This window comes from Schistocerca americana, chromosome 4, assembly GCF_021461395.2.
Source record: "Schistocerca americana isolate TAMUIC-IGC-003095 chromosome 4, iqSchAmer2.1, whole genome shotgun sequence".
Lineage (NCBI taxonomy): Eukaryota > Metazoa > Arthropoda > Insecta > Orthoptera > Acrididae > Schistocerca > Schistocerca americana.
In genome coordinates, this window is record NC_060122.1 from 534727878 (window position 1) to 534752669 (window position 24792).

Genomic DNA, 24792 nt, shown 5'->3' on the forward strand with positions numbered 1-24792 from the left:
GAAGGTTTGCCAGAAGTACTTGTGTTGGACAATGAACCGCAGTTCACATAACTTTGAAGAGTTCTTTGAACGCAATGGCATTCGTCATCTAACAAGTGCTCCATTGCACATGCAGTCCAATGGAGAAGCAGAATGCTTCATATGCACTTTGAAGCATGGGCAACCTTCGCACCATCCACACCCGAAAACAGGCCCTGCAACTCTTTCTCGTCTCATATTGCTCTCACCCACGAGACGGACCATCACCGGCATAGCTTCTGCCTGGCCGCCGCCATCGGACGCTGCCACACCAACCGCAACATCCAGCGCCGCCAATGGTCTGCAAGTATCGCTTTGCGCCGCGCGATTTTGTTCTTTTCAGGCTTTATGGAAATCATAGGCGCTGGGAAAGAGGCGTGATCCAGGAAAGCACTGGCTCTGTTATGTACGTGTGGCGGGTCCCGATGGTTTCGGCGCCGCCACCAGAACCAAATTAATGCTTGCCATTTGCCCCGTGATTCTACTGATTTTCTTCCTCCTGATTCACTGCCTCACAGGACTTGGGGCCTTCGCAGCCGCCAGCTGGTGACACCCGGGCATCCCATGAGGAGCGGAAGGACGATGCACTCACGCACCCGCCGTCCCCTCGCCTCAACCTCATGCAGTGGATCAACCACCGCCGTCGCCGACGCCGTCATCGCTCCAACCTGACCCCAGGCCTGGACGTGTACCCTGGCAGCAGTTTTCTGGAGGATGTTCCTGTTGCCTCGGAAGCCAGATGGTGAAGAACGGCTGCGAGTACACCGTCCTCTACAGCTACGGCTCCCGGCTCATCTCAGTGTCCAGCGTCTTGCCTGTCTCACCACTGTCGTTGGCAGCCTCACTAAACGACAACGGTGAGGCATTTTGGGGAGGAGGAACGTGCTGTCATAGCCTTTCGCCAGTACTCTGATTCGCAAAGTGGCTGCGAGAAGATCGATAGTAGGCACTGGAGCAAGCGAGCCTATCAGGAAAGTGGCCAAATGGAGACTCGCAAGCAACGTGCCGCCAGCGCCCTCTCGACCACCAATATTTAGACCGCCACCGCGGACCGGCGTGCCAGTCAGTCATCCAGTGAGTCAACGAGTCGAGTCATCAGTTGCAGCCCAGTGGGAGTCGCAGTCGCAGTTAGCGTCTAGCTCAGTCAGTCAGTGCCTAGCGACCAGAGTAGTGTACATAGCGGGACTTTGTACTTCACCAGCAGTGAGGCTTAAGTGGACTATTACGGAAGAACTTGTAGCACAATACCTGGACTATATTAAGTTAAGTAGCTTCCTGTGTAAGTTAATAAAGAACGCTGTTAATATATGCACGCAGTTTTTTTTATAGAAAGAGGATACTGGGCAGCAAACGACACGCTTTCCTTGCTTCCTATGGTACAAGCCTACAGTAACAATGACACGACACAAAATTTATACCAAAAGAAAAGTGGAAAGTGGACAAATGGGGTACAAAATTGACCTGTGTAAGTAGTAGTTTTGCAGAAAAGGTTAAACTGTTCGAAAGTAACCAGGGTAACTGAGACAAACTTAATAACTGATTTCAGGGAAAACTTCTGACCGAATTTTCATAGCCAAATAAAGACTGAAAACGGACCAAGGGCATTATGAATTGATGAGCGTCTAGTCTTACAAAACAATATCTAACTGTCTGAAAGTAATCAGGATAATTAAGAAAAAGCTTAATTAGCGACTTCATTGAAAATCACACAATGCATTTTTGTTCACATTTTCATAGCTAGACGATCTGTTGGATATGGACAAATGGGACATAAAATTGACCAGCATGAAGTCTAGTTTTGCTTAAAAGTTATCATGATAATTAAGAGATATGTAACTAGTGATCTGAGTGAAAAATTAATTGTTTGCAAGTAATGAGCGTAATTAAGAAAATAATAAGATACTGATCAATATTTAAATATGTTTTATATCTTGATTTCTGAATAAAATTTTAAAATAAAAAAGAAACAAAAAATGGTCAATTGTCTTGTGGAATGATTTGCTAAAAAGTAAGAAATAAAATAAATTAGAGAAGCAATTGATGCTCGTTAGAATAATGCTCGAAAGAGTGTACAGCAAATATCTTCAGGTACTTTTAATATTCTTAGATTCTATGATAAACGATGCACTTTAAATTATCAATAGGCGCCTCATTGTCAGTAGATGATTTCCAGTATCTTACAAAGATGGGGTTAAAATTTTCTCTGATCTACTTGTTTTCTTACTTTTGGACAAATAATTTCATAAAGCGTTTTACTGGTTCCTTTTGTTCAAAAGTTTTTCTGTTTGTTCCGTAGATCTGAAGTTGATTTTCAGTCAACTGAAACGAATTATCATCTAGATATTATTAGACGGTATTGGGATCAAGACTACTGAAATTTGTTGTGAACAGTGATTTGTCAGAATATTGTATATTGTACGAAGCTAAAGGAGTGCCTCGCAGGAATCGAATTGTACAGTATTAAAATTTTTCACAATGCCAAAAATTTAGTACGGTGCTGAAACTCAGTACACAGCGCTACAACAGTAAACATCATAATTAACTGAAATAATACGCGTCGGCTGCAATTTATTTCACGTGGTTTAACCGACCTAACTCCCAATATTTTGGAACCAATTACACCTCTTCCTCACTGACTGAAATTTGCATCCAAATAGGCAATTAAATCAATCAATAAAATTGCTAACAGTTGTTTATTTCTCAAATTTGTTTTGCATACATGAACGAAAGAAACAGTGTAACACCAGATACAACAATGGAATTTTATTCATCTGTATTTTTTCCCTAATATTGACTCACATAAGCGGCTGGTCCCGGCGGAGGTTCGAGTCCTCTCTCGGGCATGTGTGTGTGTTTTTCCTTAGGATAATTTAGGTTAAGTAGTGTGTAAGCTTAGGGACTGATGACCTTAGCAGTTAAGTCCCATAAGATTTCACACACATTTCAACATTTCTCGACTCACATAGGTGGAGAACAGGCGTCAAAACATATGTCAGTGATGTTAGTGTATGAAATTCAACTGTTTAAAATAAGTTGTACGAATTTTTGGTGATAGCCAAGAAATATTGAGTTACCAAAGCGAGAAATAATGTAGACACAATACAATGGAGCATATTTTCTAGCAGTTTATCTGAAATTGGAAGAATAACATGGATTGGTGGCACAATAACACTAAGGAATAAAGGCTTAAGACTACAGTCCCGTCGTTATAGCAGTATGAGGAATGAGTGGAAACGAGAACTGAGAATCTATTAGCCCATGTTAGGGACCCCTTACTGCTGACATATTACTACGTTACATGCAACATTCTAGTGAAGGGATTGGGTGAATGGTACAAGTGGCAAACGGGCCGTCGAGAATACAGATATGGTTCAAGAAGGGAAATTTCCTTGTTCTAATGTTACAAAACATGTTAGTGAGTAGTGGGATACCTATGGGAGATGCTGTCAGGCCGGTCGCTGTGGCCGAGCGGTTCTAGGCCCTTCAGTCCGGGACCGCGCTGCTGCTACGGTCGCAGGTTCGAATCCTGTCTTGGGCATGGATGTGTGTGATTCCTTAGATTAGTTAGGTTTGAGTAGTTCTAAGTCTAGGGAACTGATGTCCTGAGATGTTAAGTCCCGTATTGCTTAGAGCCATTTGAACCATTTGATGCTGTCAGCCACGACCAACGTATCGAGTACCTGGTCACTGGCTGCATAAAACGACGTCGGGTTGAGAATGTTAATGATGACAAAGAGAAAGACTGTCGTCATACTGTTGCTGCAACGTCTGTTTATTTTCCCCTCAGCAGCAGGTCAAGTATTGGAGCGCGGATGCCTGGACGAAAAACAGCTAGTTTGTATTGATAGGCGTAGTCCATTTTGTGGTGTTCTTACGGACACAGAAAAAACAACGGATAGGAAATTAAGAGTATGAGATGTGCTTGAAGGAAGACAGATACAGAGAAGAAACTAATACAATGAAGTGGATATATATTAGTACAGCAATTATCACAATATTTGTACCTAAACACCTAACACCCTGTACAAGCATCATAAACGCTCTTCATGTCACCAATACGTTGCTTGACTGTACACGAATTGCGATTTAACAGTTTACTGTTCGCTACTCATCGCGTATATCACTTTTTTTTCTTTTATCTGTTTATGGATTCTTTAACCAAGCTATATTGTGGTTTTCAAGGTTAACTATTTTACATTTGTGTCAACAAGCCTCTTTTATTTTACTGCTGTTCACTTTTCCTACATCTGTTTTTCACATGTTTATTTTATACCAGTATCTTTTGCCGATCTTCGTACGACGCTATCGTCTGATTCTTATTTTGACGTTGGCCTACCGATGACTTGAGCCTCTTTCATTTCTGAAGGTGAGAGTTTAAACTCTGAGGCCGGTATAGTGAACCAAACAGACTTTTGTGCAGCGGATAAATGACTTTTCATCTTTGTTTAAGTAATCTTTCTTCCTTGTTTCCGAACACGCCTCACGTACCTACTTGCAGTTTCAATTTGTCGCTTGCTTCCCTCTATACCTTTACAAATACGTAAAAGCGCTCGTGATCGGCTACTGGGCTTCTAGTTGATCGTGAGAGGATAGTTGGTAGCGCACTGCTCATGAACTTTGAGTCGCCGGTTGCGGTACTGATCCGGCACACACTTTAAACTCGACGTAAGTCCATCGCAACAACAATACGTTTCTAAAGAGTGACAAAATATGATTTCACCACATATGTTCATAAGGGCAGAAGGGCTTTCGGAAGACTGGTCCCTCTAACAGACTGACTGATTGAAAAACTACATGAAATTATCATCATGAGAAAAGTTTAATTTCAAACTGAAACTTGATACAATGTTTTAATTTAATGCTAGTCTCCATTGTAAGTTTAGATAGCAAAAATAAGCAGCACAAAAAGATTTCCTACGCAGATAAACGCTCTCTCTTTCATGATTGCTGAACTGTGTTATAGGTCGCTTTTTATTTCTTGAATACCTGAGCTAGTAACTAAAATTTCTGTTTCTCTGGTCTTGTTACTGTCAGCAAAAGCGAAACTGCACGTGACAAATGGAACTGCGCTCTAAGTATTGTTTCCGATTGCAGCAGAGTTTATCTTAGACTTTGTGATATAATCATAAAAAGTTGGCCTGTGATATTTTTTATAGCACATAGAAATAATATTAGCTCTCGGTGCCAACATTGTATGAACTGTCAAAGAAGAAGGAAACAGCTTTCACAATAATTAGACTGAACGATTCGCGTATGAGCGCTGAGAACTCGGCATTAACGTGCCAGAGTTTCGTCGTGAAATGCTGATACTTTCATTTCATTTAACCCCAGAGAATAAGGACAAAGAGAAATTATAAAATAGGATAAAACGGTAGTGGAATACTGAATGCCCATGTGAGATGATTCTCGGTAAGCTGATCATGCTTTTATTTGATTTAATGAGACAAAGGTAAATTACTTCGCCGACTCCACTAACAGATTCGCTGTAGACTGAACTCTGAACGCTCGGTCAACCATCATAATAGGATATCATCTTCAGCTTTCGAGAAGAATTCAGCTACATCGAACATTATCTTACTGAGCGTTTTAATATTTGTCCTGTGTAGACGAAATGGAAGATTCTGCAATTGCGGATGAATTTCAGAAATGGAATTTGCTGTTTGAATTTAGGCAACATTAAATTAACAGTACATGCGGAGGATTGTGAAAATGATACTAACGAGGTGACGGCACGTAGCTGCAACCCCTGAATACGAGTCACCATCAGTCGTATGTCATTCCATGAGGAAACGCGAGGCACCCCGGTATTTAATACAGTACAACGTTTTCCTTTGCTGGCTAAAAACATTTGATTAAAATAATTTTTTGAGAACGTTTTTCATGGAGAACAGTGGTGCTTCTTAGTACTTTAAAATAAACATAAACAGTCTCAATTTGTGGCTACCTGTTTCAGTCAGTTACTGACGATCTTGAGACCTCGTACCATGATGATAAGCGGTAGGGGATAACAGAGCAGGCGTTTCGGTCTCCACCACCGGCAGCTGTTTAGTTGACGTTCGTGGAGTCCGTAAAGCCTGCTCCGTTATCCCCAACCGCTTACCATCATGGTATGAGGTCTGAGGGTGGTCAGTAACTGACCGAACCCGGTAAGCACAAAATAAAAATTTCTTGCGGTCAAGACTGACTATGCTCATTAAAAAAAAAAAATGACTAAAGACTTCCTGTAGAGCGTCATGGTGTAATGTGACTCCTTAGCTACGGTACTCGAGCATTTTCATCAAATCGTGAAACCATGTTGCGAATTTATTTCTGAAGCCCGTTATTTTTTTGTTATCATTGCTTGAAAACGTCGTCGTTTTTCATACCTGCAAGCTATCAACCTCTGTTTTCTTTTCATTTCTTGTCTCATCAAACAGAACACCAGTGCTGTTTGCAAAAAACAGAAAAACATTGGCGCTGCAAATACCTTTACGGACTGCACTACTTCATACATACGAGATTTCCATTAAGTATAATAGTTAGAACTGTAATGGTAAAAGTATTTTTAACATTGTTTATTAGAATTAGTTGTGGAATAATTTTAATGCAATCTTGACGCAGCGCTACGATGAAAGCTTTGAGCATATGTAAGTTCGTCAAGTCTTCATCGTTAAGTAAAAATAACTGTTACCTATTTGAAATTACGTGAAATTACAATTACGTAAACATGCAAGAAATAAATGAATGATAGAAATGGAAAAGTTTCTAAGTGGCGAATCTGACATTTCTCAGGAGAAAAAAAAATAGTTGTCACATCTCAACTGATTTTTATTCAGAAACATTAGTAATGTATTCTGATACCAAAAATTATTCTGCTCACTGTAACACCGCAAAAAATAATAGGGCAAATTGGGAAAATAGCTGCATTTAAGAATGATAGAAGTGTCATAGCACGAAACTGGCTGATTCTACGTGCCAATAATGAAATTTTAACAATTGATTCTCGCATAGAAGAAAAGAGCAACCAGCCATTTCTATTAATCCTACTTATCTACATAAATAGTGCCGTCATTGATTTCGAACCGATAAGTTCATCTTCAGATGGCTGTTCACGTTTATATTATATCTGTTATTGCTCACATTAGTTATTAGCCATTTTTCGACCCATACTCATAGTTAGATTGGTTTAGAAATAGGAGCCCAACAGTACTCCTCCAAGTAGCTCCTCAGCTGATTGTTGGAAGTCGAGTGCGCTATTTTCCATTCTGTGCACTATGTAAAATCCTGAACGGTGCCAGAGATCGAACCCAAGTCACATGTGCCACAATGAGATTCTAGGACCTCTCCCCACAGAAGGAAGGAAGGAAGATTGGTGTTTAACGTCCCTTTGGCAGCTAGGTCAGTAGAAAAGGAACAAAATCTCGATTTAGGGAAACGTGACCAAGCAAATCGGATGAACCCTTTCGAAGGTATTTGCGATAAACGGGTTTGGGACGTAACGGAAATGCTTGATAGATGGACTTGGTTTCGAACCATCGTCCTCCAGAATGCGAGTTCAGTATGCTACCACTGCGCCACCACTCTCGATCTCTCATCAAAAGCAGCAGAGAATCTACAATGATTGTTTCCATAAATGAACATTATTGGCGGTAGCTAGGAAGAGGTTTGAAGCAGGTTATCGTTTCATTTTGTAACCCTTTTGTACAGTTATCTTCCACAATTTGAGAAAGGCAGCAAATAGCATAACCATGGAGCTGAGATAATGTTTGAGCCACGTGATGCATATGATTCTTTGACCTTCCATTATCCAGATACTTAAGCTTTCATCTTTGCCAGTGATGCAAGAATACGCATCGACGTCAAAGACCGTGAACATCGTTGGTTTAGCTTGTCCGTCACAGGCAGCGATGACTACAGCACGTGAGACTGCCAGCCACGTTAGTCAGCTGCCTGTGGAACTACGAAAATAATATAACTGGCCGCAGAAGGCGTGTAAGTCAATTCTCTTTGGGCAGACACCTAAAGAAGATCATCGTCATATTATCTGAGTACGACATTGCTTCGCACTGCTGGACTCTCCCGAATACATCGTCTCCACCTGCTGTATTGACAACGAACTTTGACTCCGTCAGCGATGTAAGACCAGAGGTGATAGACTGCAGAAGTTTTCTTAGTTACCTCTGCTACCGTGGCCCGTGTCAAGTGGGATACGCTAAATTTTATCACGTTATTATCAAGTATCACTGATGCCATCTTGCGTAGACGCCGAACATCTGGAATTTAAAATGTCAGTTACTTTCATTTCGTTTATTTATCTGTAGAGTTTAAATTTTTCCGGATGCAAGCAACGAACGTTATAGGTTGTATCAATGACTGACGATCAGTAAAGATAGTAACTGTGAAAGCGTTTATTTAATGCCGTAGTTTACAGTATTTAACATTATCGTAGACCCCATCAGTATGAAAGTGTTTTGCTGTCAGACATTTCATGCCGTGTGTTCATGCGTGCGTCAGTACACACCTGTCTTTCTCAAAGATTGTAGTCCTTTGTCATCTGCCAGTGTGGCTTATCTTCGGGCGAAGACCGCGAGTTTGTACCTCAGCGCGTTGCCTGTACCTTAAAGTAAGCCAGCTAATAGTAAAAGTTGCCGGCAGAAATGGTTAGAGCCGCCGCAAGGTCAGTGGGAAAAATGGCGCTCTATTTTTTTCCTCCGGGTGCCGTGAGATTGTACTCATGTGTTAATATAGGCGCTTTATCTGGTTATAATCAAATTGGCAAATTGAAGCGATTTCGTCCTCGATTATTGTGAGATGATTGCTGGCTAATATACTTGCAATTTTTATGTGATTGGACTTTGTGGGATTTCACATTACAGAACATTAGATTTCTTTCTCCGAACTGGTTTGCAGTCATATTTAACATGGAAAACTTCAATTCTTTTCCTAAGTTCAAAACTTCAGTAGACCACGTGGGAGTTAATATCCTTATTTGTTCCTTCGATTTTGCACTCATCAGGTAATATTTTGGGCGTTAACACAAATATATGATGATTTTATTTGTCTATTACGTACGGGTGGTTATGTACAGACACCATGTCCGTTGAATAGGATTTGTATACGTAACATGAGATTTTCTTACGAACTTATTTTTCGTTCCTCTGATCTTTACTCAAGTTAACCTTTCACGTGTTCCACATGTCTAAGCGTATCCACTACACTCCGAATGTACTATGAAGCTTTAACTACCTCACTGGTTCAAATGGTTCAAATGGCTCTGAGCACTATGGAACTTAACATCTATGATCATCAGTCTCCTAGAACTTAGAACTACTTAAACCTAACTAACCTAAGTACAGCACACAACACCCAGCCATCACGAGGCAGATAAAATCCCTGACCCCGCCGGGAATCGAACCCGGAAACCCGGGCGTGGGAAGCGAGAACGCTACCGCACGACCACGAGATGCGGGCAACTACCTCACTACTAATCATCCAACAGAAAGGCCAAATATGGAAATACTAAAATCACTATCTGGCCAAACGTGGGGATCGCACCCCTCAACAGTCCTTCACACATACAAAACCTTGACCTTATCCATTGTCTCCCATGCAGATGTTGCGTTGACATCCGCCACACTTAAGTTACATAAATTCTTCCAGATCCTCGAACGTCATGCATCCTTTTACCCTCAACCAAATGGATATTTTACCATCTCGTCAAAGTCCCACCTCTCCTCACTCACATTAAACACCTTCGAACAACCTGCTTCATCTGGACACTCGATTTAAATGGTGCTAGACTTTCCGTTCCAATTTCTAGCCCTAGTATGCTGCCGCGCCTCTGCCGACATATCCAACCAATGCTACCCCTGCACATCTTCCACATCCTCTACCAACTAAATTTCAGCCGTCTCCTTCTCCAAGATCAGAAACTCCGTCCTAACAGCTACCCATACTACCAAAGATAAATCCACCACACTCATTCCTCTCCTGCCCGTCATTTCTTACCCCATTTTCCCTTCAAAGTATGGAATTACCAATACCTCTAACAACTCCTCCCTCCTTGACTGCCAACGACTCCTACTCCTCGATACTCGATACTGCACATCAGTCCTACATCCTTATACACCCCCCCCCCCCCCATTCTCCTACCCTCCTCAAAGCCCAAACTTCTTCCTTTCAACAACAGACAACCTTTCCCAGGGTAGGTCCTTCCAGTGTTAGTAACACAGAAGAGCTTCCTTGTAAGACCAGTGTTTTACATCGTGTTTTGAATGTACTCTTATTGTTTTTCGTTTTAGCTCTTTGTTATTACTGTTTAAATTACTGGCGAAGAAAGGCCTGTTTCTTATATATAAAAATTTCCGTTAATTTTAACTTTAAAATATTTTAATTGAGTTGTAAATATCTCATCTTTATGTTAGTGTCTTTTTATCGTCTTAATTAATATTGAATGTCCCTTGGCTGAAGAGAGGGCTGAATGAATCGATGACAGCATGGGGCTATGAAATAATAATGAAAAAGTAACGTTCCTTCAACAAAGGTGGTATTTTTATTGGAAATGAAATTTTCAGCTGAGCAGTTTGTTCAAGTTTTTGTGAAACTTCAAGACACGTGCTTGTTGAGATGCAGACTTGAGATGAAATTCTATCAGACCAGTTCAGATCAATTCTGTTTACCAGTTGTTGTAGGATAAAGTGTGCAAATACACTGGCATCGAACGAAATAGCTCTCTATACTAATGGAAATGCCGTGTGTCTAGGGCCTCCCGTCGGGTAGAGCGTTCGCCTAGTGCAAGGCTTTCGATTTGACGCCACCTCTGCGACTTGACTGTCGATGGGTATGAAATGATGATGATAAGGACAACACAACACCGAAGTCCCTGAGCGAGAAAAATCTCCAACCCAGCCGGGAATGGAACACGGTTCGTTAGGTATGACATCAAGTTGCGCTGACCACTCATTTACCGGGGGCGGACTGTCTATACTTATTCATAAACAAGAGAGGTGAGCAGTGGACTGAGGACCGTTGTTAAGATTATGATTTCTGTTTAGTCTTCGTTGAAATTTTGTCATAACCCCTTTAACTAATCCATTTTGGTATGACAAATTTCTTACCACTACTACATTTAAGAAGAAAGTTAGTTAGATTGGGTTTGTTTACGTATGGGTCAGAATGTATACAAAAGGATAATGTTTCATGGTTTGAAAAACTGGGTTCATGCTCTCTTTTGAACTCGCAGGTTAAAATACAAGATAGTGGAAGGTTTTCAAATGTATGAGGACTGTGATTTGCCTAAATTCCATCATAGTCAATTCGTAATTTGAAACGAGTTTTTTAATGCTTCTAGGCTGACCACGCTTATGCGACATTATTCGTCATTTCGGCATCACGAGTCTCGCATTTGCCTTGTTCCATTTACTACTCCGAACAACTTTACACTCACATTTGGTCGACTACAGACGAGAGCGTCCCCCAGAAGGGGGTTAGAAAGAGGTGCGGGCAGGAGGGACTCACCGTCGTCCATGATGGCGGTGGTGACGTTCTTGCCGGTGACGCCCTGTGCCCAGGCGGCCTCGACGTTGAGGTCGAGCTTGGCCTTGCCGCCGTTCTGGCCCGTGTTCTTGAGGTACCACTGGAAGGGGAAGTAGGGGTCGGCCGGGTCGCGCTGCGGCCGCATGTCCTTCACCAGGTTCTCGACGCGCAGCGGCTTGTAGCCGCGCTTCACGCGCCGGAAGCCCGTCTGCTGCACCGCCGCCTCCACCTGCAACACCGTCGTCACCGGCTGCTCAGTGCCTCGGAAGTCCACACACACCGATGCGGGGCGGATGGGTCCCGAAAACGCGCCAAGTGGTCACTGACTAAATTACTAACATTTGATGATAGTGTCGATTGTAGGGTTCATAAAGATTCCTCTTATTCAGTAAAATATCAAATTAAATGCCTTCCTTATACTGCTACATTTAAGAAAACTGATTAAAATGGTGATAACGATGACGGTGAGGATGTAGACCTTTTTGTGATGAAGGGATTACTGGAATATTCCTCACATACAAGCAGAATGGAGTGTGACGTAAATTTACACATGATTAATGTAAATTAACATAATTTGCACACCCGCCTCTGTAGCCGAGGTCGCTAATGCACGCTTCTGTTGTGGCGCTCGATTCGCAAGTAAGCCATTTCGACTCCTGGTGGCGAATGCATTTGGTCGCCAAGCGAAGTATCGGTATCCGGTCACCAGTCTCCGTGCCTATGTCCTGGATTAAATTTAGAACATCTATGCAGTGAAATGGCGGCATGTGACATGGTGATGCGAACCCCACGCGGGATTAGCCGAGCTGTCTAAGGCGCTGCAGTCACGTGCTGTGCGGCTGGTCCCGGCGGAGGTTCGAGTCCTCCCTCGGGCATGGGTGTGTGTGTTTGTCCTTAGCATAATTTAGGTTAAGTAGTGTGTAAGCGTGGGGACTGATGACCTTAGCAATTAAGTCCCATAAGATTTCACACACATTTAAAAATTTTTGATGCGAACGTAGGATGGAGACGTTGAACTTTGGGATCCATTTGGCGCTGTTCGAGAGGACTATGTGCCGACACTGGGTTTAACTCTCTCCATTTCTTTGATCCATAACATCAGAAACATTTAACTGTACAGACACTCACCAAAGTCATCCATACGACACAGACACGCGCTTAACATGTCATAACAGTTCGGAGGAAAGCAATGGCAGACCACATCTACTAGGACCTTGCTATGAGCGGCTGCACAGGATTCCTGCATCTGTTCCCCTACACTCATATCCTGAGTACGTAACAGTTTATTACTATAACATAGATCCTCAACTACTGCATATAAACACCAGTAATCTCCTGCTACTGTAAGTACCAAATATTTTACACGTATTTCACATTTAGTTTCCTTTTTTTGCGAGCGTGACTAAAACTGTCTTCAAATATTCACAGTGAAAAACACCTTTAATTCACAATGGGATAAAAAAAAGTTAACGGAGGGGGGGGGGGGGGCGGGGGGGAGGGGAGGCGGCGGTGACTTATATGGGCAAATGCAAAGAAAATTTATAACACAGTGACACAACAATTAGTTTCAATCATTTTTAATAAATAGCTTCTTCAAATAATTAAACTGGATGCAATCACGAGGTTAAAACGCCTCAATTTCATCACAAGACAATGTTTCAATTAATATGATTTAATTAACACGCGTTTCTCAGAACAAGTTACTACAATGATGAGCAAAAAATTGCAACACCAAAAAATAAATAATGCAAATTAGTAGAGTTTCCGGAATGAATTGATCTAGGTAACACACTTAAGTGATAAACATTGCAAGGTTACAGATTAATGTAAGCAAGAGTTAAGCTATTGCAAATGTGAAATACTGGTACATTAATAAACGTTGTTTCGTACATTAATAACCGTTGTAACTGTCAGAATATTTTGTGCAAGCATGCAAACGTACATGCATCGTGTTGTGTAGGTACCGGATGTCAGTTTGTTGGATGGAGTTCTATGCCTGTTGCACTTCGTCGGTCAATACAGGAACGGTTAGTACTGTTTGTGGGTTACGCTGGAGTTGTGGTCCGACGGTATCACATATGTGCTCGACTGGAGACAGATTTGGTGATCGAGCAGGTCGAGGCAACATGTCGACTGTCCGAAGCGCACGTTGGCTTACAACAGTGATATGTGGAAGACTGTTATTCTGTTGCATAATATCCCCTGGATACTTTTCATGAATAGCTGCGCTACAGGTTCAGCCGCAAGACTGACGTACAATTTTGCAGTCAGCGTGCGTGGGGTAACGACGAGTGTGTCCCCGCTGGCATTCGAAATCGCACTCCAGATCACAATTCCAGGTGCATGTCCAGTGTGTCCAGCACACATGTTGGATGCAGGACCTCAACTGGACTTCTTCTAACCAACTCACGGCCATCACTGCCACAGAGTCAGAACCAGTTTTCACCAGAAAATGCAACAGGCTTCCACCGAGCCCTCCAATCAGCTCTCGCTCGACACCACTGAAGTCGCAAAGGGTAGTAGTTTGGGGTGATTAGAATGACGCTACAGGGCGTCTGGCTCGGAGCTGTCCTTGAAGTAACCAGTTTGCAACAGTTCGTTGTTTCACTGTGGTGCCAACTGTTGCCCAGTTTGCTGCTCCAGATTCAGAACGATACGCCGTATAGCATCGCTTCTTGGAAAAAGGAATATAAAACCTAGTAATCGATATTCAGCGACAATGAAAGCGCTATATGCGCTCCTAGTATTGCAATAAGCATGATCTTTGTCTCGTAGTATATAAGGAAAGAACTTTTGTTTCTTTCAGTTCTGCTCCTCTTTCGTCTTCTTGGTTCTGACGTCCTAGGTAAAGGTCGCATATAGATCACGGTTTGTAATTAATTTAATGATATGAATTATAATTTTTGGTAAATATATCTGTCACTATCCAATGTAGTACGTGTTTTTGTTAGTAGCAGGAAAGTACCTTCCATGCCCTTCACTTAATTACGTAACAATTAAATATTGCTCTGGCCATTTTGTGTAAGTGCAATGCTGAAGCGACGCCATTAGTGTTAAAATGCTAAAAACTTTCTTAATAGTCATTTTATTCTGAAAGTATTGAAAGGATTTAATTTCAATAAATAGGAAACGGCGTCTTATAATACTTTCCATATCATTTTAGGCGAGAGGTACAGTTTTATTAAAAACAATTATTTCAATTGTATACGCTGCCATTGCAAATAGGCTGCTATACTTGAGCATCAAGCCTCACAGAAAAAAATAATTAATTAATTGAGTATTGTGTTTAATTTGCTTATCGCGTAACATAAAAGAAAGATTTTTTTTTATCCATCGTGAGTAAGACGGATGTCATCTCGTTGGAATACGTACGATATTTCTGGCGATAGCGTCCTGAGAAAAATTTGATTCCAAATTTAACACAATATTTTATTTCATTCACTTTTCAAAAAGTTGCGCGATAGCCAAACACGATGGTCTTCCCTGTCAGTAGTGCCACGTGATCGTCTGGAGCCCGGTCTTCTTGCCACTGTACATTCTCGTGATCACCGCATCCAGCAATCACGTACACCAGCTACGTTCCTGCCAAACCTTCCTACAATATCGCAGAAGGAACTTCCAGTTTCTCGGCCTGTTGAGCTACATCCACAGTTCGTAAGATTTCGTGTGTGAAATGGACAAGGGAGGATTTCAAAATCCTCGCTCATTTATGGGCAGAAGCTTTTTTCACAAGAAACATGTTATTTTGTAGCACAGAGCAGGCTCAGGATCCTGCAACAGACCAACTTTCAGGATGTTAGTCTATAATTATGCGCATCCATTCTTTTACACATCTCATATTCGGAAATAACCAGTATTTTTGTCCAGTAACTTGCTACTGTTCGCTGCAAGAGATAAAAAACCAAGAACAGTTACGCAGTGAATTCACTGTAAAATACTCATAACTGGAATTCGATCTGAGCATGCTGCGTCATTCTTTTTCAACTGTTTCATTTGCTTTTGAAAGAAATTTCTCCAGAATCTGAATACGCAAATTGTTAAAGGCTTCACGTAGAGCTCTTAATCTGGGAATTCGAGTTTCCATTACGTTATCTGTGTCACGTACCCTATATTGTCTAAAGTAGCGGCAAAGTAACTGTCTCTTATCTTACTCCATATGTATTTATTTAGACGGTGAGCTACGATCTACTTTCTTTTAAGCAAAAACTCATCCAGGTTTATCGGACGTGTAATAAATATTCTCATCTTGTCCTTTAAGTGGGGTATTAGTCACTAACAGGGTGGTCCATTGATAGTGACCAGGCCAAATATCTCACGGAATAAGCATCAAACGAAAAAAACTACAAAGAACGAAACTCCTCTAGCTTGAAGGGGGAAACCAGATGGCGCTCTGGTTGGCCGCTAGATGGCGCTGCCATAGGTCAAACGGATATCAACTGCGTTAAATAGGAACCCCCGTTTTTATTACACATTCGTGTGGTACGTAAAGAAATATGAATGTTTTAGTTGGACCACTTTTTTCGCTTTGTGATAGATGGCGCTGTAATAGTCACCAACTTATAAGTACGTGGTATCACGCAACATTCCGCCAGTGCAGACGGTATTTGCGTCGTGATACATTACCCGTGTTAAAATTGACCGTTTACCAATTGCGATAAAGGTCGATACCGTGTTGATGTATGGCTATTGTGATCACAATGCCCAACGGGCGTGTGCTATGTATGCTGCTTGGTATACTGGACGACATCATCCAAGTGTCCGGACCGTTCGCCGGATGGTTACGTTATTTAAGGAAACAGGAAGTGTTCAGCCACATATGAAACGTCAACCACGACCTGCAACAAATGATGATGGCCAAGTAGGTGTTTTAGCTGCTGTAGCGGCTAATCCGCACATCAGTAGCAGACGAATTGCATGAGAATCGGGAATGTCGGGAACGTCGGTGTTATGAATGCTACATCAACATCGATTGCACCCGTACCATATTTCTATGCACCAGGAATTGCATGGCGACCACTTTGAACGTCGTGTACAGTTCTGCCACCGGGTACAAGAGAAATTACGGGACGATGACAGATTTTTTGCACGCGTTCTATTTAGCGACGAAGGGTCACCCACCAACAGCGGTAACGTAAACCGGCATAATATGCACTATTGGCCAACGGAAAATCCACGATGGCTGCGACAAGTGGAACATCAGCGATGTTGGCGGGTTAATATACGGTGCGGCATTATGGGAGGAAGGATAATCGGCCACCATTTTATCGACGGCAATCTAAATGTTGCAATGTACGCAGATTTCCTACGTAATGTCTACCGATGTTACTACAAGATGTTTCACTGCATGACAGAATGGTGATGTACTTCCAACATGATGAATGTCCGTCCGCCATATAGCTCGCGTGCGGTTGAAGCGGTATTGAATAGCATATTTCATGGCAGGTGGATTGGTCGTCGAAGCACCATACCATGGCCCGCACGTTCACCGGTTATGACGTCTCCGGATTTCTTTCTGTGGAGAAAGTTGAAGGATATTTGCTATGGTGATCCACCGACAACGCCTGACAACATGCGTCGGCGCATTGTCAATACATGTGCGAACATTACGGAAGGCGAACTACTCGCTGTTGAGAGGAATGTCGTTACAGGTATTGTCAAATGCATTGAGGCTGACGGACATCATTTTGAGCATTTATTGCGTTAATGTGGTATTTACAGGTAATCACGCTGTAACAGCATGCGTTCTCAGAAATGATAAGTTCACAAAGGTACATGTATCATATTGGAACAACCGAAATAAAGTGTTCAAACATACCTACATTCCATATTTTAATTTAAAAAACCTACCTGTTACCAACTGTTCGTCTAAAATTGTGAGCCATGTGTTTGTGACTATTAGAGCGTCATCTATGACAAAGCGGAAAAAGTGGTCCAACTAAAACATTCATATTTCTTTACGTAATACACGAATATGTAATAAAAAACGGGGGTTCCTATTTTAAAAAAACGCAGTTGATATCCGTTTGTCCTACGGCAGCGCCATCTAGCGGACCAACCATAGCGCCATATGGTTTCCGCCTTCAAGCTAGACAAGCTTCGTTCTTTATAGTTTTTTCGTTTGACGCTTATTTCGTGAGATATTTGTCCCGGTCACGATCAATGGTCCACCCTGTATACGACATCTGTTAGTCACTATACATGACAATCTATTAAACGGAAAATGTCTCAAGCGAATTCATAGTCAATGAGACACTAGACTCTGTTCTTTCGAGTTCCTTGTTTAGCTTCACATGCTTGCTACTACGGGGGAAGATATACTTATTCATGTATATGACATTAAAAGATCGATTGGGAAGCGATAGAGGCAATAGTTTGCCGAGAGGATTATATGATGCCAACAAGTGTAAGACACTATTAAAAAAATAACCCAATGTACTGTCGAAGAAACTGAAAAATCATAATGGTGTAAGAAGACGCTACTAACTGCCATGGAACTTTCATCACTTTAACGCTTTGAGTCTTAACAATATCATCATGGTGAGCAACGAATACAGGAAGAAATTTGAAAAAAGTGAACAAACAATTATACTGAGGACGTTGTTTCACTTCAGAATTTAATTTTAAAATTTCCCACAAAATTAATATTCACAACCACAAAAGCAACGAATAAAAGAAAAGTTGGTAAAAAGTAAGCAATCACTTCTTTTGAATTTCTGGTATAACTTTGAATTCACTGCGCCGTACAGCTTTCAACCACCCTCATTTTATGGGATACATCTGAAAGCAATTTCACATTTTTCCTTAAAAAAAGGAACAGAAAGTGTTGTAACAATCCCCTGCAACGCTAGATACCTCTGCTTGCAATATCATCAGTTCAGGTATCATCCACCTCAGAGCGTTGTAAACAAACTACGGACATTTCAAACATGGCTGCTTCAGCTCTCGAGAGGAAGAAGAAAGAATAGCCGTTTTAAACTAAAAAGCACTGAAGGACAATCCATACTGCACTACGAACAAGTATTACCATGCATCTGTCCCGTAATTAATAGATAAAACTGTTCGATATATTTGCCGGAGTACAACTGGAGGAAAATTATGTCACGTTTTTATAAAATTTAAACAATCATAAATGCTCGCACGCCAATGACAAACATATCGAATTCAGAGGTGAACATTTAAGTATCATATAAAGTTCTTGTTTCAAGTTTTACAGTTATTTGAAACTTACTGCATTTCATAATTTCTTTACCATCTTTCAATTTCTGGGTCATATTATGAAGTCAGTTTTTTTTTTTTTTTTTTTTTTTTTACCAGGGGTGAACAGTCTGTCGGGTGTTAAGTTCTGTCAAATCTCCTCTCTTAGAAACCATAAGCAACGCAATTAATAATGCAAAATTCCGCAGTATACGTGACCAGTTACTCAGTTGGTTGCACAACCTGATATTACTATGTTCATTGATTACGATGACCACGTTGTCGACTGAACGTTAACCGTAGACGCAAAAGGGAAAAACAAACAACGAAACAAGAGCAAAACTAGTGAAACAAATTATTGAAAATGGAAGCACGACTGGCGCCATGTTTCAGCTGTATGAATGCACCGAGAGCTGCACGTTGCCACAAAAGGCACCTCTGTCACTTTCCTATAATTGTATCGCCGGTTTTTATTTGCGCCCCTCTGATATGGGAGAGGTGCTTCTCCCCTGCAAATGTCGAACGCGCTACATGAAAGGCGAGCTGGCACTACATCGCCCGCTGCGTGCGCACGAACAAAGGCTAAATATCACACTACCTCGAAATGCAATGTTTATGATTCATTCGCAAGCACTCTTTATTTTGAGAGGATGGCTAATAAAATTATGCAGCACCGGAGCAAACAATATTGCTGGCCTGTATAACAGCTGTCCGACGCTTTTAATTTGCACCAGCTGATCGCTCGAAACACAGTCAAAACAGACAAAAAAATACAACGCAACATGCGAAGAGCTACAGAACAGTTCAATGAATAACAGCTCTTTAAGTAAAGACGGTAATAAAACCTTTACATTCATGATTCGTATTTCAGGCGTTAGGATTCTAGCCGAGCTACCCAGATTTAGGTGCATGTGGCTTCTCAGATCAAATGGATTCTGAGAAATTTGCATTTGCAAACCGACAGCCTTTAGGACGTGTCTTATGTATCTGAGTGAGAATTCCGATTGCGGTTCCGAGAACTATTTTCTTTTCAAATTCCGATTGGTCGCAAAATGGGAACTACAGTGAAAATAAAAAATGAAACATTTTGATACACCTTCCAGTTACTTCTGTACATAGTCACCGCTCCGACTAAGACATTTGACGTAGAGTGATACCGCCGGCCGGAGTGGCCGAGAGGTTCTAGGCGCTACATTCTGGAACCACGCGACCGCTACGGCCGCAGGTTCGAATCCTGCCTCGGGCATGGATGTGTGTGATGTCCTTAGGTTAGTTAGGTTTAAGTAGTTCTAAGTTCTAGGGAACTGATGACCACAGCAGTTAAGTCTCATAGTGCTCAGAGCCATTTGAACCATTTTTTTGTAGGGCGATACCAACTTTCCAGTTCCCTCGTCGTAGAAGGGAGCCGCCTGTGATTTCCGCGAAATACATACACTGGTCTCTAGCTCATTGTCTGTGCCAAAATGCTATCCTCACAGCCAGCGGTTCGCCTGAGGAAAAAGATGAAAATCTGAGGGAGCTGTATGGTAGATGATCAAACACTGCCCATCGAAAACGTTGCAGGAGATTCTTGGTTGCATTAGTAGTGTGCGGCCGAGAACAGTCCTGAAAAAGGAAACCCCTCACGTTATGGGGGCTGCATGGAATCAAGGGAAACTCCCCCAACAGGACTTCAGACACTTTTTTCTAGCCATTTTTGCAGAGCCACTTTACGCTCAAAAATGAAAAGCGCGAACCAATGAGACAGACAGGTGTAATACACTGCACAATACATCTACCCAAAATTTCACTGGATTTTCACTGTGCTTTTAATTTTTCGACCGATCGTAAATTTAAAAAAATAGGCCTCGTACATTACTTTCCACAAGCCATCCTTCCAGACATAAAACAAATAGTGAAAAATCTTCGAACAAATTGGCAGTTTCAGAATGAAGCAAAGTGATAACTAATTCTGAAACTTCGAGGCAAACTAAATCTGTGTGTCACACAGTTACTCTAAACCAGGACCTCGTCTTTCGCAGGAAACCCTCTTCTTTTGCCTTTCTCTAACGAACTCCAAACTCACAGCAGAGAACAGTGCTTTACTGTATCCTAATTCGGAAATGACAACTGTATGGTAAGCTGTAGTATCGTAGTATTCTATTTCTTGTTAAGTTAGACCATGTGTTATGTGATGATAATTGAATGGGTGCTTTATCGCATACTTAACATTTCAAATGTAATTATATCAACTAGGGCAGTATTTCACACTGTAGTCAGTGTCGGCTCGTACTCACACGTTCGCAGTTATCTCGTAAACGGCTTGTCCTCGGGTCCATGTTTGCTGAAACATTTTTTCTTCTATTTTTGTGTACATTCACCCAAGTCAGTTTTAGCTTCTATTTATGATACACCCTGTAGATACACTAAAAGAAAAGAATCGAAACACCAAAAAGAATAATTAAACCAAAGTAATCAAATTTCGAGAATACGTTTGTCAAGAGAATAGATTTTATTGATTAACATTGCACGATCACAGTTTAATACAAACGCGAGATAAGCCATTGCAAATCTGAGATGGTGGTACATTAATAACCAGTGTAACCACCAGAGTGCTGAATGCAAACGTGCACGCACTGTGTCGTACAGGTGCCGTATGTGAGTTTCTAGGAAGGAATTCCATGCCTTCAGCACTTGGTCGGTCAATACAGGGTCGGTTTATGCTGCTTGTGGATGACGGCGGAGTTGTCGTCCTATGATGTCCAATATGTGCTCGACTGGAGATATTTGGCGATCGAGCAGGCCAAGGCGACATGTGGACACTCTGTAGAGCATGTTGGGCTACAACAGCGGTATGTGGACGAGCGTTATCAAATGGTTCAAACGGCTCTGAGCACTATGGGACGTAACATCTGAGGTCATCAGTCCCCTAGAACTTAGAACTACTTAAACCTAACTAACCTAAGGACATCACACACATCCATGCCCGAGGCAGGATTCTAACCTGCGACCGTAGCAGTCGCGCGGTTCCGGACTGCAGCGCCTAGAACGACGAGCGTTATCCTATTGGGAAAGACCCCCTGGAATGCTGTTCATGAATGGCAGCACAACAAGTAGAATCACCAGATTTACGCACTAATTTCCCATCAGGGTGGGTGTCATGACCACGAGAGTGCTCCTGCTGTCATACGAAATCGAACTTCAGACCATAATTCGAGGTGTAGGTCCTGTGTGTCTGGCAAACAAACGAACACATCACTGTCGCCGAGTCAGAACCAGCTTTGATCAGAAAATACAACAGACCTCCACGCAGCCCTCTCCCTTGATACCACTGAAGTCACAAATGGCGGCCGTTTGGGGTCAGTGGAATGAACGAACGCAGCAGGTCGTTTATCTCGGAGCTATCTTTTAATTAACCTATTTGTAACATTTCATTGGGTCACTATGGTGCCAACTCCTGCTGCAGATGCAATAAGATGAGTCATGAGCCATATGCCGAACACGATGGTCTTCGCTCTCGGTAGGGAACATGACCATCTGGAGCCCGGTCGTTTTGTGACCATACATTCTCGTGACCATCTCTGCCAACAATCAGGAACAGTGGCTACGTTGCTACGAGGTCTTTCTGCTGCATCGCAGAAGGAACATCCAACTTCTCTTAGTCTTATTACACGAAATCGTTCAAACTCTGTGAGATGTCGATAATAGCGTATTTGCCGCCTCTAAAGGCGTTCTTTACTAACATCAACGCACCATGTCCAATCGCAATTGTAATTAATGTTCACGATCGATATAGCGTGTATTTAAAGCAAATAGCGCCACTCTTATGCGACAGGCGCTAAATTTGGTTCAAACGGCTCTGAGCACTATGCGACTTAACTTCTGAGGTCATCAGTCGCCTAGAACTTAGAACTAATTAATCCTAATTAAGCTAAGGACATCACACACATCCATGCTCGAGGCAGGATTCGAACCTGCGACGGCAACGGTCGCTCGGCTCCAGACTGTAGCGCAAAATTTGAATAGACATCATTATAAGATGTAAAAACACACCTACCAACTTTCGTTTAAGTCGGACAATTCCTTTTTGTTGTTACGATTTTTTCCGTCAGCGTAAAACTGATTTACGCCATATCATGATACTCTTTCATCATCTGACAGTTTTTAACCCATCAACCTTGACGCACTGTGTACCCTTTGGAGGAGGTCTTGTGTTATCACAACCTAGTTTCTCTTAATAAGTTTCATCGACGAAATTTTCTTGTTTTTACTGCCGAACTTGTCTCAGTGAGAAAGAAGGCTTCCGAAACTTGCTGCAATCGCCATCGTCATCACCAGGAGCTTGTAACTCTACAACACTTACTTCTTCTTCTTCTTTTGATTATGCCGTTGTCCCGCAGTTTTCGCATGGTCGGTGTGGCTACAATCGGATGTGGCAAGGTTAGTTTGAAGGGGTGGCCGGGTACCTTTCCTGCCACTGGCACGGAATCAGTGTACCCCTGTTGTCTGCGTCTAGTGTAAACCATGAAATAGTGCGAATGTGTTTCAAAAGCCTGTGAGTGTAACTGAGGCGGAACGTGGGGACCAGCCCAATAATCACCTAGTGAGATGCGGAAAACCGCCTGAAAACCACATCCAGGCTGGCTGGCACACCGGTACTCATCGTTAATCAGCCAGGCAGATTCGATCCAGGGCCGGCGCGCCTATCTCAGTCCAGGAAGCAGCACATTAATGCCTGTTAAATGTTTATAAGTCTTGAGCAAACACACGAGTGCAATCTATAGTTTCCTTCTTACAGCAACAACTGGTGTCTTGAAACAGCTGGTGCCGTTTTCGAATGCCCTGAGCTGTACGAGGTGCAGTGACGTACTCCCGTGGAGCACGCCTCGTAGATGTAACTGAATTGCACCTATTGAAACCGAGAATGCGAAGCGCCTTTTGTTTCTGCATCGATTCGAAGCGCGCTGGATAATGTAGGAGCGAGCTTATGAGCTTGCTACAGCAGGCAGACTCTTGTCGGCAACCACGTGAACCGGCAGCTTGCAACTTACGACAATGTAAACTTTTGAAGCTCGCCCCAACATTCTATCTTGACGCATGTCAAAAGTATAATATTGTTAAATCGGATAAATCGTTTTGAAAAAACACTACGTGTTAAACAAAACTACAGCGAGTGTGCCAAAGCTAAAATTATTACAAACCTTAATAACCATCTCTAAGGATCAGATATTTTCGCAGGCCGTTCACATTACAATAAAAGATTTCTAAATATCATACACAACATAAACTCTCCGCAATCCATCGTACGACAGGCGACGGAAGCTACCCCTTACCACTACTAGTCACTTTCATTCCTGTTCCGTTCGCAAACACAGCGAGGGAAAAGCGATTGTCTATATGCCTCCGTATGAGCTCTAATTTCAAGTTTCTCTTCATGGTCATTAAGCTCAATGTACATTGGAAGCAACGGAATCGTTATGCAATCAGCTTCAAACACCAGTTCTGTATATTTTCTCAATAGTGTTTCTCGAAAAGAGTTCGTGAAGTATGTCTATAACACTTGAATGTTGTTCAAGCCTACCAGTAGCAAATCTAGCAGCCTGCCTCTGAATTGCTTCGATGCCTTCCTTTAATCCGACGTGGAGAGCGTAACAAAAACTCGAACAAATGAACCACACTTTCCTAGAATTCTCCCAACAAACCGAAGTCAACCATTCGCCTGCCCTACTGCAATCCTTACATCATCATCATTTTATTTCATATTGTTTGTCAGTGTTACGCCCAGATATTTAAACGACGAGACTGTGTCAAGTAGCTCACTAGAAATGTTGTATACGAGCATTACGGGTTTGTTTTTCGTGTCAACTAACATTTTTCTACAATTAGAGCTAGCTGCCACTCATCACACCAACTAGAAATTTTGCCTAATCCTGCTACAGTAACTCAACTTCGACACCTTACTGTACCCCACAGCATCTCCAACAAACAACTGCTGAGTGCTCCCCACGGTGTCCGCCAAATCATTTGTGTGTGTAGAGAATAACGGCGGTCCTCTCACACTTGCCAGAGGCACTTCTGATGGTACCC

The 24792-nt window shown here is 42.1% G+C and overlaps 1 protein-coding gene across 1 annotated transcript in view; it reads right to left on the minus strand.

Annotated features, from left to right (window-relative positions):
* The window catches only part of LOC124613600 (neuroendocrine convertase 2), a 1535239-nt gene that overhangs the window by 759971 nt on the left and 750476 nt on the right, over positions 1 to 24792 (minus strand). Inside the window, exon 4 of the mRNA XM_047142315.1 lies at positions 11515 to 11761. Coding sequence (XP_046998271.1) covers positions 11515 to 11761 — 247 coding nt within the window. The remainder of the gene's footprint in view (positions 1 to 11514; positions 11762 to 24792) is intronic.